This window comes from Thunnus maccoyii, chromosome 9, assembly GCF_910596095.1.
Source record: "Thunnus maccoyii chromosome 9, fThuMac1.1, whole genome shotgun sequence".
In the NCBI taxonomy this organism is placed as follows: Eukaryota; Metazoa; Chordata; class Actinopteri; order Scombriformes; family Scombridae; genus Thunnus; species Thunnus maccoyii.
In genome coordinates this window covers 28780678-28799552 of record NC_056541.1, presented here as the reverse complement: position 1 = coordinate 28799552, position 18875 = coordinate 28780678, and the positions used below count along the sequence as shown (strand labels likewise).

Sequence of the window (18875 nt, the reverse complement as noted above, 5' to 3'; positions counted from 1 at the left end):
TCAGACCGGGGGGCTACAGGGACCTGTCTATATACTCCACAGCATGGGTGGTTGAAGGGGATGCAGAGCGCAGAAGGGGAGGAGAGAGGGGAATTTAGGCAGCAAAGACGAATTCCCACAAGCAGGGCTTGTAAATATTTTTGTGCGGCCACTACACTGGAATAGCCTTCGTATACATGTCGTTCTCTATTCGGTGTTATTCAGGATATATCCAGAATGTCCCTACATTTTTGGTGGGTTGTATTGACTTAGAGAGCTAAGAGACCTTAAAGATTTTATTACTCTGAGTTTGAGTCCCATAATGGTCTTCATCCTGTTTTACCACTTTACCACTGTGACAAGAATATATTTTTGCATTTTCTGGTTTAAAAATATTGAATTTCAGCATTAAATATTGCAAAAATATCAGTATTGGCCAACTGGTAGAATCTCATTGGTAGGTACAGACTTTCTCTTTGCATATCTGGCCTTCCTGTCTGTAGCTCCGGTCACTGCTGCAGGAGCGACCACAGCTCCATTGTGTGGCGAGGACACAACAACAGTGGGCTGGCTGATAAGGGACTTGCTTGGCGCTTGAACACACACACACCATGGTCCAACAGATAGACCAATATGAACAAAGACTGTTGTGACATTAGGAGGAAGCCTCTAGACCGCTAGGCTAATTAGCCACAACAAAACTCTGCAAGTTGAAATGAGAGCTGAAGGCTTATCTGATCAATCAAATGAACAAAGACAAAAGGGAGAGCAATGCAAGGGGCGAGGTTATTTTTCTTGGGGCAACAGATCATACAGGATGCCAAAGATTGATTATGTGTTCTGTTTCAGGCCAAAAAAGATTTTAAGATGCAAATTGATAAAGAGCTGACTATCTGTAGAAAAAATACTTACTGTACTTACTGATGAAATATCCCAATTGTATAGGAAATGTCTTGTGAGCTCTATTTATTCTTTAGACAGTTTGTTGTGTTTTAGAGAATTAGTACCATTGTATGTCGAAAAATTAGATGTGTGCAGTCCACACTTAAACCTACAAAGTCACTGTTATTACTTGTAAACTCTGCTCCCTCTCTCCATGCTTTTATTTCCACATGTACCGCAAGTCATTCTACTCATCTCAGCAAGAGCTTTCTCTGACATTAGCAACACCGTACATTGCAGACAGAGCAGTGGAGGCTGGTCCATAGAGGCAGAGGGGGTTGGTCCACCTCTATTTTTTGAGAGGCAAGAGGGAGATCAAAATATTAAAAAGAATATTTAGTTGAAATAAACCATTACCAAATCTCAGTATTATTTATAAAATATTTTTTCTCTCATCTGTGGAAAAAATCCATTATTGAAATTCTGGTTAAAATGCAGCAACATCTGCAGGGCAGTGTGTGTGAAGTGGTGGGGGGGGAGTGGGGGGCAGAGGAGGACGGGTGCCTGCTGTCCTCCTCAGGATGGGATCTCTCACATGAATTTAATGTACTTCATTTTTTTTCATGCTAATCTATGATTGGACAAGACACTAAAAATGACGCTCCAAGGGAGGGCGTCCACCCTAACCAATCAACAACCAGAATGCAATATTGACATCGCGTTGGTCCAATGATAGTTTCTAGATTTCATCTTCAATTCTCTCCACTGTAAGGCAGAGTAGCAACAGTGGATAAGAGCAGGAGATAGCTGCTTGCGTTAGCCAACGCAACAGTTAGCTTGTTGTAGCAGCCTGAAGGACTGTTTATACATCCATGGAAGGATGGAAGGACTGTTAAGGACTGTTGTTAAGCTAAGGGGAGAATGGATTTGGACTGTGCAGCGCAGCAGCGGCAGGATGCCACCGGGGAGGCTGGAGAGAGAAGCAACCGCAGAAACAACCAGGAGACTTAGCTTGATTGTCATTGTTGATAATGATATCAGACTGGTTAACCAGCAGCCACAAAGTTCTGTTAACTAACGAACAAGATGACCAACAGCCACAAATGGTCATTATGACATGGATACTTCATCTCCATGAAAGAAAGAAGAAGACGTCAGATAACGTGAGTAAGATACAGCTTCTCTCTTTCTGTCTCTTTGGTTGCTAATTTCATCTCTGATGGCTAAATGTCTCTGTGTGTGGCGATTGTGTGAATTTATCTCCTTAACAAGAATGCAGCAAAGATCATATAATGTCTTGTGGGTAGTTTGCTTGTTGAAGTGACAGTGAGCTGTCTGGACTCACTCATTCATTTGGAATGGATCCCGTTTTTATTTGAGTGGTTGTTCAATCACCTGTTGATGTTGTGTGATTAGTGAATGAGTGTGCAGGAGGCTTGGCTGCTTGTTGTGACAATTTCTTCAGTTTGTTTTTAAGATGAGTTGTATATTGAGTAATAGCTTAAAGTAACTAGAATAACAAGTGTTAACATGTCAGCTTTGTAGACTATATTTTGTATGTCATGCATATAGATAAGAGTGTCTAAGTCATGTATTTGATACATGCATTAATACTTTCTGATGTGAACCTACACTTTTAGATCTGTGAATGTTTTTAATGTTCAGTCTTTCTAGTGTTCAGCACTGATCTGAACCTGTATCAGATTATAAGCTTTGTGGTGCTTTATATATTTCTGTATACTAAGAAAATACACAGGAAACATGTGTAGATCATGTGATATGTTGTCTGTTTTTGATGAGAACATAAATCTGTTGTCACAATAGAACAATACTATAAATTTGAATTTAACTTTGTTGGTAAAATGACACATTCTGAACTACTCCACTGCTAAAATAAGCATTTCTTCTTCTTATGTATATGCTAAATGTCTTTAAAGAAGCAGCCTTTTCATCACTCAGGGGTTTTTGTTTTTGAAAGCAAATTGTTTTATTGGCATGTAAAATTGCCCCTCACCCCTCCAATTTCAGCAGGTGGGGAACAATAATATAGTTTGATGCGGTTTATTGTAAGATTCCATGTTGGTTTTCCTCCTGTCCTCCCTAATTTTTTGAGTCACCAGCCACCACTGAGACAGAGTTTAAAGGCCATGAAAACCTATTTTCTCAATCAGCTACTATGAGTGATTGAACACACTATTTTCTGCACAAGTTAGAGCAGTTCTGATTATTTCATAGGAGACTGGCAGTGTCAATCAAATCTGATCAAACCACTCCCACACAGTCCTGATGAAGCAGATTAGCTGAGAGTGTTTAACTCTGAATAAAAATAAAGATATTTTTTCTCACAAACTTTACCTTTGATTGTTACTTATTTAATTAACATTTAATGTTTCAGAGAAACACATATGCCAAAACAATTTTACAGGTAAGGCTCAGCAAGGTCACCTCAGACCTTTTGACTTATTCTAATCTTTTTTTTTTACCAAATTTTGATTGCTTTTTTCATAAATAAAAAATGAATAAATGTCTCAGCCTGTGAGCATTTAGTATATTTTCTTTCTTTACTTCCATTTCTAAAGAATGTGTTTGTTCACAAATACCAATGCTACACCATGATAACCAAAAAGCTTAAATTGAGAGCCACATCTTTAATTTGAGAGAGAAAAAGATTATTAAATGGTGGTGTATTTATTTCAAATGTACTGCTTATAAGCCAATATTAGGGTTTAAATTGCTGATACTATTTTTGGAATTGATATTTATTAGCTTGCAGCAACCAAACCCAAAAAACATCTCTATAGATGCAGTCTACATAGATTAAGTGTGTATTTGGCCACTTCACATGCTATTCCACGATTGTACTGTAAGTAAGTGTTTGCAATGTTTGATAGAAAAAGACTGAGAGACAGAGGAGCATCATTCAGGAATGTCCTCATTAACTTATAATACTAAGAAAGGCAATGTTGTTTCATTAGAAATACATTTGAGTTGAAACTCCAAAGATCCTGTAAAAACACTGGGACATCCTTGAGTACTGTAGAGTGCAATGAGGAGAAAGACTAATGTGCCCACTGTCTGCATGCAGACAGGAAGTGTGGAAATGTTCTGTTTCCTGGTGTGTTTCTGCAGGCACACCTGGACATGGGAGCGGCCGTACGGCCAGGAAGGAGCAGGGGAAAGGTGGAGGGAGACAGGGCTGGGGAGAAGGATGTAGCAGACAGTGGTGATACTGTCCCCTGCTCCCCTCTGGCCTTTAATAACTCCACAGAGGCCTGGGACCCTGCCTGGCCTCTAGTGTAAGGTCACAGTAAAGGGAAGTGGCCTTGTACTCATAACTCCTGCACATATACATCAAAGAGCAGAGGCCATGTTGTTACTGCTTTCTCACTAAACTGCATGGGAACAAAAGCTGTCATGGATATAGTGGGCTGAGTCCTTACACGGTTTTAGCTAGAAGCACAAACACAAATCAGTTGTTGCTGTTGGTGTTAGGGCAATTATTGAAAGCCTTTTTAATATGTAACATTGTTTTGATATAAGGTGAAGAAAATTAAACTTGTGGTGATGCTATTTGACAAAAATCACATCTGTTCCTTTTGAAAAAGTAAAAGGAACCAGGAAATGTATAAAAGGCTAAAAACAGGCTAAAATACTCAGTAGTTTGGTGCACTGTGGACTGAAACCAACATAGTTTGTATGCCTGTTTTAGCTGGGTCCTTGACTGAGTTCAGGTGGGAACTGTCACTCTCATGAAGATAGGAAATATAAGGATTGCAGCATCTCACGCATGTCAAAAACCTACTGATACATGCACTCAATGCAATTATCATTCTCACCCCCAGTCTCACGCGGAGACGATGTGGGAATTCAGCAGCGGGAGGGAAGACCGAACGTCATCTCAGCTGCAGGGTCACGCACATCCTTGTTGCTGTCACACGCATAGAGCAAAAGGACCCTCTCAACACAAAGACACACACAGACACACACGAACACACACACAGACTCAGCATCAGTCTGGTTTGGAAGCACGCCGTTGTCTTTGAAAGCGTTCAACACAAATAAACCGACGGATGTTCACTCCATTGTTACTCATGCTGCTGGTGGAATGGGAGATGTGAAATGATAGATAGATAGAATAGAATGGACAAAAGACAAGGAGAAAGGCTGGCAGTAATGGCAGGCAGAGGGCTGCGGGCAGGGATGGCAGTGACAGATGCCGGGTTGGTTTCCGCAGGGCTGGCATGGACAGGAAGAGCCCAGAGAGGGACAACAAAGAGGGGAACGCTGTGACCCTGTGCCTGGGTGCATCCTGCCCCGTCCTGCCCCTCTCCAACCACAGAGCCAGAGAGCCAGCACTGGGTGATTAACACTTCCCCTGGCCATCCCCATCACTCAGGCTTTATTACTTTGTTTTCAGCCTTGATTCCTCTGCTATCTGCTGACACTGCACTCTATTGAGGACGAAAATGAAATTGACGGTGGTGGGGACAAAAAACAGTGATACCAGTGTTTTATTTCAGGGATGTATTGTTATATCAGAATGAAACAATACAGGCGCTGTATCACATATAATCCAAAAGGATGTTTTAAAAATAGAGATTTAAGAGTTAATTACTGTACTGTGGACTGCATCTATTGACTAGCAATTAAACAAATATGCCGAGTAGTTTTTTGTAACTATTGGGACATCTTAAAGGGGCACTCCACCATATTAGTATTGCACTTCATAAAGTTGGAGAGTTGAGTGCACTGGTTTTAACCAGAAATAACTGGTTCAAACTATTCTGACATTTAGTTCCTATTATGGGCCGAGCTCCAAAAACACAGGATCCTACATCCCATAATGATATTTAATATATTTTGTTAGCCCCTTGTTGCCTGTTAAATGCCAACATCTTTCAGATTCCCTGCCCTCAGTTTGCAATACATGCTTTCTTTTTTAAATCTGTCATCTTCAAATCCAAGCTGAGATAACACGATGACATCATTAGGGTTATTTTTCAGACTGTAGAGTCTGTGTAGAGCCACAGAGGACATTGCACAACTGTTTTCACAGGCTGAGTAGTATTCTTGATGACAAGTAAACTGATCATTATTTGTAAAAAATCAGTGGAGAGTCCCTATAAAGATGTGCTTTATACAAGAGACTCATTATTTTTATATCCAAACCTGTATTCAATTCTATTTTGGCCACTTGGGGACAAGTGCAACAAACTCTACCTGCCAAGTACCTTGAAAAACTGAGTGCAAGTATACTGAGGAGAACTGGTGCTGTTTTAAAGGCGAAGCGTGGTCACACCAAATATTGATTTGACTTAAGTTTCTTCTGTTTACTGCACTCTGTATGAAGTTAATTGATGAATAAAAACTATTCATGGCATTATTTTTTAAAGCATCCTCACTTAACGTTTAGTGCCTAAAACCTTTGCACAGTACTGCAGGCACTGGTTAACTGTGATGTGTAATATCAGCATGTGATATAAAATAGATTATATGTTCTGTTTTTGATGGTTGATGTTTCTTTACTTTACACATTGCACATTCTGAGATTTCAAATCAACCAGGAATAGTCAGTGCAGGAAAATGTAGCAATAGGTTTAGGTACATGATCTCAATTCTGATAAAAATAGCAAGTCGCAACTTAGATTTAAGTTATGTTTCCTCAATCATCAGGCAGTCGCACTGCTGGTTAAGGGTAATGGAGAATGACAAGTCAGCACTGGTGCAGACTTGCTTTTGTGGAGCAGGTTGCTAAAATATTACATTCTACATTAATGTAGAGTTAATGCAAGTTAATTTCAGATTTATGTGAATTAACCCAGATATGTGACACACACAAACGTGCACGCACACACTCACCAACTGCCCACAACACAGTGTCGTAGGTGTCCTTGTGTTCGTTGCCTGTTTGGATGTCAGTCCAGGTCACTTGAAAGGCTCCTGAGGAGAGTTTGTCTACTCTCTTGGGGACGCACTTCCATGCAAACTTGGTTCCATAAGCCTCCATGTAGTCTGTCACTAGACCTGCCATTTGCTGCACAAATCAAAGGCAAATACCCACATCAAACATGACAAAATCACTATCATGATGTCCAAAATATAGACTGTAGCACAGGGAGCCATACCTGATCAAACCCCCGGAGGGCAATGCTACGAACCATCACTGTGGTGTCCAAGCCGATGCCTGTGAGGAACCCTGCACACTCCAGAGCCACATCTGAGCAACAGCAGGTTGAGGATTATAGTGTTTTTATTGAGTTTCATGTGCAGTAGCACCTGATGTGTGGCCATAAAAATAAATACTGACATTCTTGCACACCAAGTAGCTCGCTTAAGAATAAGGTGAAAACAGTCAAACAGCAGCATTTAAACAAGATAATGGATGAATTGTATTTGGAAAAATATTTGTTTTGTAATGATTTCCTAAATGACATGTGGATAATGTATTTCACACTCGGTGTATTTGCAGATATGGCACATTGAGTTTAAAACAAATGCTAAGAGTTATTTGTACTATTTCACACTAGTCTGATGCCAATGTTAAGTTTATAACATCACTCTTCCTCAACTGATCACCAGTGGACTCGTGCAGTGGCTCCATTTAAAAGCTCTCTGGCAGACAAAGGATACAGCTGGCTCCGACCACAAGCCTGCAAAACACAAATAAAGAGAAGCTCTTTAGCAGAACTAATAATACAATCAAAATACAGGTCGTCTATATGACAGTCAGTCTATGCAGTGCACTTTGGCCAAATAAAACAAAGCAAGTCCAAAGCTGAAAATGTTTACTTTAAATCCTAGAATTAGAGAGGTGATGAATTATAAAACTTCATAACCTCTGAGGGAAGTGAAGAGGTGTGAAGAAAATGTAGAAAAAGGGGCCAGTAAAAGCTATTTGTGTGTGTGTATAAGTGTGTGTGTGTGGTCCAGGTGAATCACACTTCAAATCCAACCCTGAGATCTATGATGTTGAGGAGGGCTAATTGCTAGCGTTTAAGCTAATCCCTGCGGATGGGGTGTGCCATGTTCAGGGCTCAAGTCCACACATCAGCCCGCTGAGTGAAGCCCATCACCCGCATGGATGAGGCCCCTCTCTCTCCCTTGTTTTTACCGCTACAACCCAGACCTCCATACCTTAGGTCTGCTCCACCTGACAGCTCGGGGTGCCTGCAGCACATCCTGCCCTTGTCCTTGCTAACATTAACCACTAAAAGCCCCAGTGCCCATCCTCCCAATGTCTGTGTAATGCACAGCTGCACTTAGCACGTATTGTGAAGTGGCTTAAAGAAGATTAGGCAGAAAGCTTTAGCTTGATTCTACACTTTCATCACTGAGAAACTGTCTCCTTTCCTCTACCCTTTCTTCTTCCACATTGTGTTTGATTGCATTTCACTCTGTTCTGGAGTCTGTACAGCTGCAACACATTTTTCTACCAGCAAAACAGTTTATTCAGCTTCAATGCAAGTACACTGAATGTAGATACAGTTACATAACATATATCACAATCCTGCACATACCAGCTACACAAATAAGCTTGTATCTTCTTAATGAGTAGAACCTTTGTAACATGCATTCTGTTCACCAGCCTGGGGACAAACCTAGCATATACCGAAGATAAATCAGAAGCATCCAAATTAAAACAGGTCATGTCCATATGAGCATTACTATACTGTAAGTACCATTATATCCAGCTTATAATGTACCACACATACTGAAATTACCTTACAGTAATATAATTGCATTCACTGTTTAGGTAAGATCAGGAGAATCTAATCTCTGACAGTCTTGCTTTAACGATTTGATTTTATAGTGTAGTCAGTTCAGCATATCTTCAGCATATCATATCTTAGCTGCACAAAAATATAGAAACATCAATCCATTTTCTGCTCTCCGCTTTGATTTTCATCTATGTTTGACACAAAGTGCCATGCTGAATTAAGGAACATAACAGAGGCTTAAAACACTCAAAACTATAAATGTGGGAGTTACTGAAGAATAATAGTAAGGCTGGCTGGTCCATACGTGTGGTTATTGTGTGATACAACTCATTTTTTATGCCAGCTGGACTCTAATCTGAGGTAACAAATTGGACAAGGAGCCACAAAACAAACAGACACATTATAAAACTCTTGAGACTTGGCCCCTGACAGTGGAGTGGTAGCGTGTGGTTGGGAGCTCTGGCCAAGACTTCACCGTCTGTGGCTGCTTGCTAACCTTGAGCAGTTCTTCAGAAGCTTCAACACAAATTAAAAAACACACTGGATTCGGATACTCTTGTGTGTCTGTCGACAATGTGGGTAGGTTTTGTTGCAAAAAGCTTGATGTGAGTCCAGCTTTGATATTTTTTATTCAATGTTTCTTACATTTCCTGATAGCGTTTCCGTTTGACCAGTCTCATGGGCTACAGATTAAAGTCACCGTTTTGGTTTTTAGTCTTGCCAAAGCTACACGGGCTGCATGACAATGTAACAAAGAGGATGGCTTGAACCACGGGCCATTTGACCATTAAATCACACAACAACTGATTCATTTATTTTGTCTAGTAATGTTTGGTTTAAAAAATGCAAAAATTCTAACTGTAGATCTGAAAAACAGACTCCAAGACGCCTGTCAATAAGCACAATTTTACATTGTAATGCCAAAATATTTTTCCTGTTCCATTCTTGTCAGAGCAAGATAGAGACACACAATTACTAATAATGAAAAACAACAGAACTGAAATCTGATCAAAATGTTTAATTTTTCAAGAGGGGCTTTTCATGGGCAAGCAGTATTATTCATTAATATTGATCACCGATACAATAAATAAATAAATAAAAACTGTATTTAAACAAACTGCAACATTTCCAAATACTTATCTGATGTAGATGACATTTAACTGGCCTGGCATTTATCAAACCGATATACAGTATGTGGAAATGTAGCAGTGTATGTTGTTGAACTATATACTTTGACAGGAGCACATTAACATTTGAAGTGTTATATTTCCTACATTTTAAGTAGAGTAAATGTGCTGTAATGTAGAATGAAAACACTTCCCTATAAAATAGGTATATTCTGTGTTTTAACAAGAAGTGATTGTTTAATTACACAAACAATGAATTTATGTAAGAGAGACCCTGTGAATACTTTGTTTCTCAACAATTGCAGGTATGTGAGTTTATGCATGACCATATATTCTTTTTCTGAAAGAATATCTTAATTTGTTTTCTGAAAATTTTCTTTATCCTTTTGGGATGTTAGTGAGCATATAGGCACTCTTCCCTCTTTTTGTGCAGGACTTTTTCCTGGGAAGACTCAGAGAGCATTGATGCAAGAGGGACCCTAACAATGCTTTTGTTTCTCTAAAATTGCGAGCAAGTTATGCTGCTGAAAGATAATTATAGGTTGTGTAGTCCATTACAAAACGCAACGCAGAGTTAGACCCACTACACAATCCTACATATTGCTCCAACTCACTGGCACGTGCTCAGTGCTGTCTCCTGCTAACATGATGATGGCAGGCAGCTCCGGGCTTCGGCCCCGGGGCCAACTTTGTTACTCAGGCGTGTATGTGCTCCAAGGCCCATTAGACACCCATCACTCGCCTGGACCCCCTCCCACTCTATCCCTGCCTGCAGAAACAGCCTCTCGGACCTCACCTGCACAGCTGACAGCTCTGCAGCACAACAACATTACCAGCTCCGACTAGTGTGTGTGGTTTAGTGCCCTTATAGAGGAAGCAAAAGCTAACGCTATTTCACAGCTAGCCACTTTCTGCCTCCAGGGAGTTACAGGACTCCCACTCTGGCATCAAAGCACTTCCTGAGCTCAAGTGGTCTCTCTGAGTGGTTAATTCTGCTTCATATACAAAGGTGTTTTGTTGAATGGGTGAATGCTACAGTGGTAATTGTTTAAGGATGGTTACAGTGCACTCACCTTGATCATCGCTGTCCACAAAAAAAGACTTGCTCACTATGAATGATTTTGTATTGCCACCAAGTGGTCGAAAAGCTGAATAGCAGACTACTGTACACATTTTTTGATAGAAAAATTATTAAGGAACTGATGATCTTAAACAAAACAGACAATGGAACAAGATGCTCTAAAGCCAGTGTCAAAAAATACACCAGCACTAATTATCAGCCAAAACAATCAAAATCTGCATTTAAAAAAAGAATGTAAATAAAGACAATTAAAAACCCTGTGCCCGATGCAGGCGAAGACAACCTAGATTCATAAATAGCTTGAATATCGGAATAATTATTTCCGCTTATCTGTCACCATGAAGCAAACAACCACTGCAACCCAGGTATACCGCAACCACTAGTCACCGTCTACGGGTTGTGCCAAGAGGAAACGTCAGGGAAAGACCAATTAACCAGGTGATGACAGGAGCTAAATGGCTGGATTAAAGGGCTTGTTCAGTAAAGGTCAGGATGCACGCTGCTAATCTGAATCATGAGGCGAGGACAGGCTGACAGGAAGAGAGAAAAACAAACTGCATGTCACTGATGAATGATTACAGTGCGTGACAGCGGGACGTGTCGTGTCAGCGAGTGAGGTGGCATGGTGGGAAGAGCAAGGCATTAATACTGCACAGGTTAGAGGTTCTGTTTCCCTTGTATCTCATTGTGTAGAGAGTGACGACAACTATCCTACCTGTGTTAAAATGTATGCATATTCAAGGGTGATATCATTATGTTAGGGGTGAAGCAGTAGCCAAATTGTTGCGTCAAGGTTCACTGTCATGTCAGTAAAAAAAAAAAAAAAAAAACCACTGGTGGCAGGATGGAAAAACAAAAACTGATTGCGTCAATTTAATATAAGGTGTGTGTATATGTGTGTGTGTGGGTAGGTGGAGGGTGTGCTCACGTTTTTCCAGGTGACTTTTTTAGCCAGAATATGTCGTCACTGGTGATGCCGTGCTCCATCGCTCCCGGGATCTGGAATAAGAGTTAAAGCTTTGAACAGAACTAATAAGCTATAAATCGACTATGGACAGATCTATCAATAATGTTCAACAAAACAAACAAGGAAAGAGGGTGTGTTAAGGTTGGTATGTGTGCTACAAGTAGTATAAAGCATGCAAACAGTATTATAATAAATCTCCACTTCAGTGGTTTTAGATTCTCTGTCGCTGTAGGTTGTCATTTTCTCATTTGTCTACAAACACACACTGGCAGACAAAGACAAAAACATCCTGGGGGTGAATGATGAAAACAGTGATACTTACATTTGTGGGGTACTTCGGCCGTCCACCCGTAGCAATCACAATATTCTTGGCAGTCAGGATCGTCTGTATGAGAGGGAGGAAAATTTTGAAGTAACAGGCGTTGTTCATATCCTTCAAAAAACAAGGAAATGTCAAATGAAAGCAAGTGGTCTCCACAGTATTCTGCATTAAGGTGATGATGGAAACACTTTAAAATCATTGAAACAAGTAACATTGCTATCAGTAGGAATGGGGGTATGCATAAGATTTTGCACTTTAATTCATTGATTTAATAAGAAGCAGAAAGAAACATAAAACTTATCTAAATGCAGATATTTAAATTTATTAAAAGGAAAAGAAAACAAAATAGTAAAAACAGAAAGTGCGAGCAAAATCAAAATTGTAAAAATATAAAAAATTGTAAAATATGTACAAAAACATCCTCTGTATGCAAACAAAGGATGCAAAAAGATTTCACTTGCAAAAAATGCAAGTAAAAACCAGCTACATAAAACAATGTAAAACATGTTTTAAGAAGTCATTCATAACATTTTTAAACTGATTTGCAATTATCAATTTGACTTCCTGGATGTATAAATAATTGCCCACCTCTTTCCCTGCTTTGGTTAGTCCTTTGACGGTGTGTTCATCCAACAGGCTTCCTTTGATGTTCAGATATTTCACCTTCCTGCAAAGCAGAAGATAAACAGCTGGTTGCTGCTGGCGAAGCATTACCCCACTGTCATTCCCTTTCCCTCTGATTATTAGCTACTAATTCCTACTGTTCACATCACTGCACACTACATCTTTTAATCAGAAAAAAAATATATTGAAAAAAAATTATGAAAGAAGAAGTTACCAATAAAACCATTACAGGGCTGAACAACAGAAGAGGTTCTGTAAGTTACTATATTCTCTTTTGCCACGAAGAGGATGGGGGATGTACAGTAGATTCAATGCTATATATCTCTTTATGGATCAGTGTCATACATACTGAGTATATGCTTTGACAGCAGTTTCTATGGACACTTTAATTGTATAATTAAGAAATCAAGCTGACCAAAGCCTCGGCTCCCATTCAAGAAGTAAACTACTGACATTTTGCAGCCGCCTTTCAAGTCTACAGAGGGTGAGGCTGAGTGAACTGAGCCAACAGAGATTGCATTTTTATCGTAAAAATGTGTATTAGCTATTTTATTTATAACTCATTCCTTCTTGTTTTCAATTAATGAACTCAAATTTGAAATGACAACTAAACCAAAAGGGAGCCACAGTGTGTAAAATATATATACAGCATTAGAGAGTGAGTTATTGCCATGTACATAACACTGGACTGGAAAATGGAAGTTAAATTCAGTAATAATCATTTTTTATATTAACATACAGTATTTCATTCAATTTAAACTGTACATTTTAATTTTTGTTTTTAATTAATTTAAGAATATCTTCTTAGTATAAGCTCAGTATGAGAAAGACATTTTAATTTAAGCAATATACAGACAGTCTTTGTTGACATACTGTATCTGTACTCACAACTGCCATTTTAAATATTCACCTGCTACCTGCTAAGTACCACTCACACCAAGTTTATTGCTTAATTATTACTGATTAAAAGTAGGACATTCATTTAACATCCGTTCTCATTTATTAGTATGTTTGTAATTAATAGGCTGAAAGCTCACTTGGTTTATTGTTCATTAAAATCAAATTAAATCGTATCAGGATCATTACTAATATGCTGAAGCAAAGGATCTCATTCAATTCATATTATTGCAGGTGAAGCTGGGGTACATTCACACTGAGGTTAACACCTGTTTGCCCTCCAGCCAGCTACTCAATCAACATGTGGTTGCTGACTATCAATCCTTCAGCTGTGTGTACCAACGGAAAGGTACAGCCTTCAGCAACTCATGCCATAAAAATGAGCAAAAAGTTAAAAAAAAAAACAGACATCAGAGTAAATAATGTAAGATTATTTTACGGAAATTTCAGCTTTTGCTATAAGTCGAACATACACAGCACTAGAGATTGACTTAAGAAGCCAGATTGATATTTTTACTCCTGGTAGGTGGTAAGAGCCAGTGAAAAAAACAGTATCATGGGACATTATAAATCCCTACAGTAACTTCTTAATGTCAGATGAACCAACCCTCAAATCAAATGGGAGGAGTAACTCCCTAATTCCTACTTATTTTACTGTCTTTAAATTGATTATCAAATGAAAGATGATGTCACTTACTTGTCCTGGAGCTGAACTCTGTGACCCCAGTTGAGAGACCGGACGTGGTTTTGAACAGCCTCTGCCATGGTGGCCCTGGAAAACACACAAGAGGTAATACTATGAACCACGGCTGTAAATAATGATTATTATCGATTTATCTGTTGATTATTTTCTCTATTCACTGATTAATCGTTTGGTCTATAAAACATCTGAAAACAGTGAAAAATGACCATCACAATTTCCTATAGCCCAATGTAACATCTTGAAATGCTTTGTTTTGCCTGACCAACAGTCAAAACCCTGCAAATTTTCCATTTACTATAATGGAAAACTCAGAAATGCAGCAGATTCTTACGTTTGAGTGCATTCAAAAACCTGGAACCAAACATTTGGCATTTTCAGCTTAAACATTTCTTAAACATTTATCATAACTGTTGTTGATTAATTTTCTGTCAATGGACTAATTGTAGCAGCTCTAGTATAAACAGACCAGACCACTGCAATTCTGAACTGACATGACACAGCAGAAAAGATGTTTACTGTGGGTTTGTTGGCTCACATGCATAGTTGAATGAGGGGAACCAAAAAAACAATGAAGCCCAAACAATAGCTGTTAGGCCATCAAATAAAAAAAGATGGTGAGCTGTCTCATATTCCCTTATGGACTGTGTAGAAAAGATCATCTAAAGGTTATGAATGAAATGAGCAAGGTGAACAGAGTGAACAATTAAAGCACTACGTGTACCTTTGGGAGAAATGAACATCATTCCCATTCAGAATTAATGTTCTAACCTCAAGTAATGTCTTTTGTTCTATTGCAGTTATGTCACTAGATGGTGCTGTTGAGCCACTCATTTTCAATGTTGACAGCGTCTCAGCATGAGTATCACTTCTCCTTTAAGTTGATGAGCCACTGTCATACAATATTGGACTTGGTTTAGACCTACCAGTCATGGCAGATTGGCCCTGAGATCTGCCAGCCATACTTCTTAGCATCTTTGACTGCAGCGCCAAGTAGAGCAGCCTGATGCATGAGCTTCTTAGGAATGCAGCCAACATTAACACACGTGCCACCAATACCCCACTTGGTGCCTGTTTGGAAAAGAATTTCTCACATACTTTACGATGGTGTCTTTGAATCTCAATTCCATGTTATGTTGAGTGGAAATTTGTTTTTGTAATTTTGTAACTGACAACACAGAAAGTGTATCTTACCTTTAACAGATGGCTCCACATAATCTAAAACAGCAACTTTCTGTCCCAACTGTGCAGCTGTAAAGCACAAATATATATCGTCAGGTTATTATTAGATAGAAATTACTGTGCAAAGCATAGAGGAACATTAAGCACAGACATTTGAAAAGATCTCACCTTCTTTGGAACAGGCAAGCCCTCCTGACCCACCGCCAATAACCACCAGGTCATAGTCATACTTCCCTGCCATATATAAAGTTGTTAAGATAGAGTTAGATAGCTTAAAATGTCATAAGGAAACCACACTTAAAGGGAAAATTCACTGTTGTGAATATGATGATTTTTTAAAACTATTAAAACAATTATTTTTTTAAATTGGTGCCCTATGACTAGAGCAAACTGAGAAAAAGGCTGTAGATTCCCCACACTGCTCTTAAGGGAGAATCCTACAACAACCAGAATGCACTGCACACATCCCTTCCAATCAGACTGACTGACTCTACTGACATTGTGTTTATGGCCAGCAGAGCAGCCGTGAAGCAAAGACTGAGCCGTGTTATATCTCTTTACTGAGCCTTATTTTCATTTACAAAATGTTTTTCCTCACTGAGTCTGGATATATTGTACCGGTGTGCAAGGATTGTTAAAAAAAAACAAAAAAAAACGGAGCACTGGAGTCAGTTATGTCAATCACTGCAAACTTACTGAGCTGCACGGCTGCACACAAGCCAGAGCTGCTGATGGACAGTAAAAACATCTCTGAGTCTGCCGTCTCCATTTGAGCTTGTTTTGGGAAACAATCATGGATGCAACCAAAAACTTTCTTTTACCTATACTTGACGACAAGGAGCTGGAGCCTGGATTGCGCTCAAACTGGATGCAGCCGCAAAAGTTAACTTCCAGGTAACTTAAACATGCAACGTTTAGAATTTAGTGGCATCTAGTGGAACAGACTTGGCAGAAATGGAATATAATATTTATAAGTGTGTTTTAATTAGTGTATAATCACCTGAAAATAAGAAGTGTTGTGTTTTCTTTACCTTAGAATGAGCCCTTTATATCTACATAGGGAGCAGGTCCTCTATCACGGAGGCCACCATGTTGCACCACCATGTTTCTACAGTAGCCCAGAATGGACAAACCAATGATGGGTATTCAGTTTGTACCAATCTGCAACCTCAAAGCCAGATGCCACTAAATCCTACACACTGCACCTTTAACACAGTCATTGTTCACTGTTCTGTATTCAGAGTTAAAGTCCAATATAATATTCTGTCAGAAAACTAAGTCAGGAGTTTTCAGTCTGTGTCCATTCTCTCTCACGACCCTCATCGGTCACTAGTCGATGCTGCAAAGCTACCCCCGCTGCAGCGCCTATCTTTCAGCTGCAGCTGTAACGTAGTTCCAGGGGTCCCTTCCTCTTCCACATTGTTATCTGATTCCACAGCGCAATATTCGGCCTTGTAACATGAAACTAGTGTTCTTCTTAATATGCTGATATTTAAAGTATTTAGTAGTACGATGTTTTAGTGTCTACTTCTTCCTATTGCTGGTGTTATATGGTAGACGTAGTGTTTTGGGAGACCCACATTTGACAGTCCTTAAAGGCACCACTACAGAAAATGACGAAGCATAGTTGTAGTCTGAGGAAGATCTCCTCAGTCCAGCGGACTTTTGCTGGCAAATGAGCGGGGAGCTCTGGGTGCAGACAACATGGAGGGAAGTTAAACTTTGTTCATTTGCATATACTACCCACATTGTAATGATACAATAATGGTCGAAAATTGGCTAATTTCCCTTTAAAGGATACGTTCACAATTTCTCAAGTGTATCTTAAAACAGCAGTCAGGTGTCCATAAGAACAGTGAAAGAGGTTTTCCTCGCTGTAATCATTCCTCCTGTTCATACTGGCTGTTAAAAGATCCCTTCAAATGCACTTTCAATGTAATTGATAGGAGCCAAAAATCTGCAGTGTGTCCACACAGTCATTTTGTGATGAAAATGCATTTAAAAGTTGATGTGATGCTTATATGAGGCTTCAGCAGTCTGAGTTAGTCATATCAAGTAGATATCTGCCACATTTACAGTCTTTTTAGCATCGAATCCCCTCTTTGTGTTTCCCTGTTGAGCTGCGGTGGAAGTATAGTGACAAAAAGAGGGACTTTGACACTAAAAAGACTGTGACATTGAAAGATATCTACTTGATTTGACTCATTTGGACGACTGAAGCTTCATATTAGCTTCAGATAAACTTTTAAATCCATTTTTGCACAGATGGAGGACTGTGGATTTTGTCCCCCATCACTTACATTGTAAGTGCATTATGAAGGAATATTCTAATGGTCAGTATGAACAGGAGGAATGATTGTGGCGAAATGTATTTTAATGTTCATGTTCATTTGGACACCTGCCTATTGTTTCAAGAGAGACTTAAAAAAAACTGTGAACCTGTCCTTTAACATCATTCAAACGCTTGGCAAATTCATTTGGATTTACTTTTGTGATGTGACGCAGTAACCTTCTCCACTTCCTTTCAATATACACCACAAGTCACTATATTTACACTAGCGTTTATTTAATCTTAACGTATCGGTTTTTAATGTTATTCCCGTCATATTGCTCCTCTGACACGGACGGCAGTTTCTATAGTTTAAACTAATTATAAATGTAGACATGGTTAGGCTACTTGTTTGTCATTTGAAATGGACCTCAGCATCCACAGTGCGTGGGGCACCATCGAGTAGTGCATCACTTAAGCAAAGAGCTTTAAAACAGCACATTTTTAAAATAAGTTTGGCTTAAATTAGCTTTAAATCCATTGCCTTGTACCTCAAATATAACTGTTTGACAACAGAAAATCCCCAAATTGTGGTAACATTACGCCTGTTTCTCCAGGTGTGTAACTAGCTGTGCGCTGACAACACCTCCAACTGTTCACACAGGTCCGCTCCATGTTTCTATACAAGAACACAACGTCACGTTACCTGTCAGGTTTCTTGTCAAAACATGCAAACAATTAGTCCTTTTCCACCGGTGTCTGCCTCTACAGAGGGCAGCCATGTTGTTATTATGAAAGGACCCCGGCTGGGTGTGGGGTGTGTTCAGAATTGCCTGAGAGAAATTAAAAAAAAAAAAAAAAAAAAAAAAAAATCAAACTGTCACTCGACTCACTGCTTAGACGTAGGTTAAACTTTGATAACAATAGCGGTATATTCTGTGATTAAGAAACAGAAACTACGAATTAGTCATTTTTCTTCTGTCTTTAAAGTAATACTTGGTATGATATGTATGATTCCTCTCCCCAGTTTTACCAGAAATAATGTTACATTTGGAATCACAATGGGGGATAAGAAAACTGAATTTCTGTTGAATACTTTATTTATTTTGGGTAATTTTTTATCCATA

General features: G+C 39.2%; 1 protein-coding gene across 1 annotated transcript in view; it reads right to left on the bottom strand.

Annotated features, from left to right (window-relative positions):
* The window catches only part of txnrd2.2 (thioredoxin reductase 2, tandem duplicate 2), a 29425-nt gene extending 10864 nt beyond the window's left edge, over nucleotides 1–18561 (bottom strand). The window contains exons 1-11 of the mRNA XM_042421509.1: nucleotides 18455–18561; nucleotides 15648–15713; nucleotides 15492–15548; nucleotides 15224–15368; nucleotides 14295–14369; nucleotides 12665–12743; nucleotides 12077–12139; nucleotides 11716–11786; nucleotides 7492–7511; nucleotides 6987–7078; nucleotides 6721–6895 (exon numbers count right to left, since the gene is read on the bottom strand). Coding sequence (XP_042277443.1) covers nucleotides 6721–6895; nucleotides 6987–7078; nucleotides 7492–7511; nucleotides 11716–11786; nucleotides 12077–12139; nucleotides 12665–12743; nucleotides 14295–14369; nucleotides 15224–15368; nucleotides 15492–15548; nucleotides 15648–15713; nucleotides 18455–18530 — 919 coding nt within the window. The 5' untranslated portion in view covers nucleotides 18531–18561. The remainder of the gene's footprint in view (nucleotides 1–6720; nucleotides 6896–6986; nucleotides 7079–7491; nucleotides 7512–11715; nucleotides 11787–12076; nucleotides 12140–12664; nucleotides 12744–14294; nucleotides 14370–15223; nucleotides 15369–15491; nucleotides 15549–15647; nucleotides 15714–18454) is intronic.
* Between the last annotated feature and the right edge of the window lie 314 nt (nucleotides 18562–18875).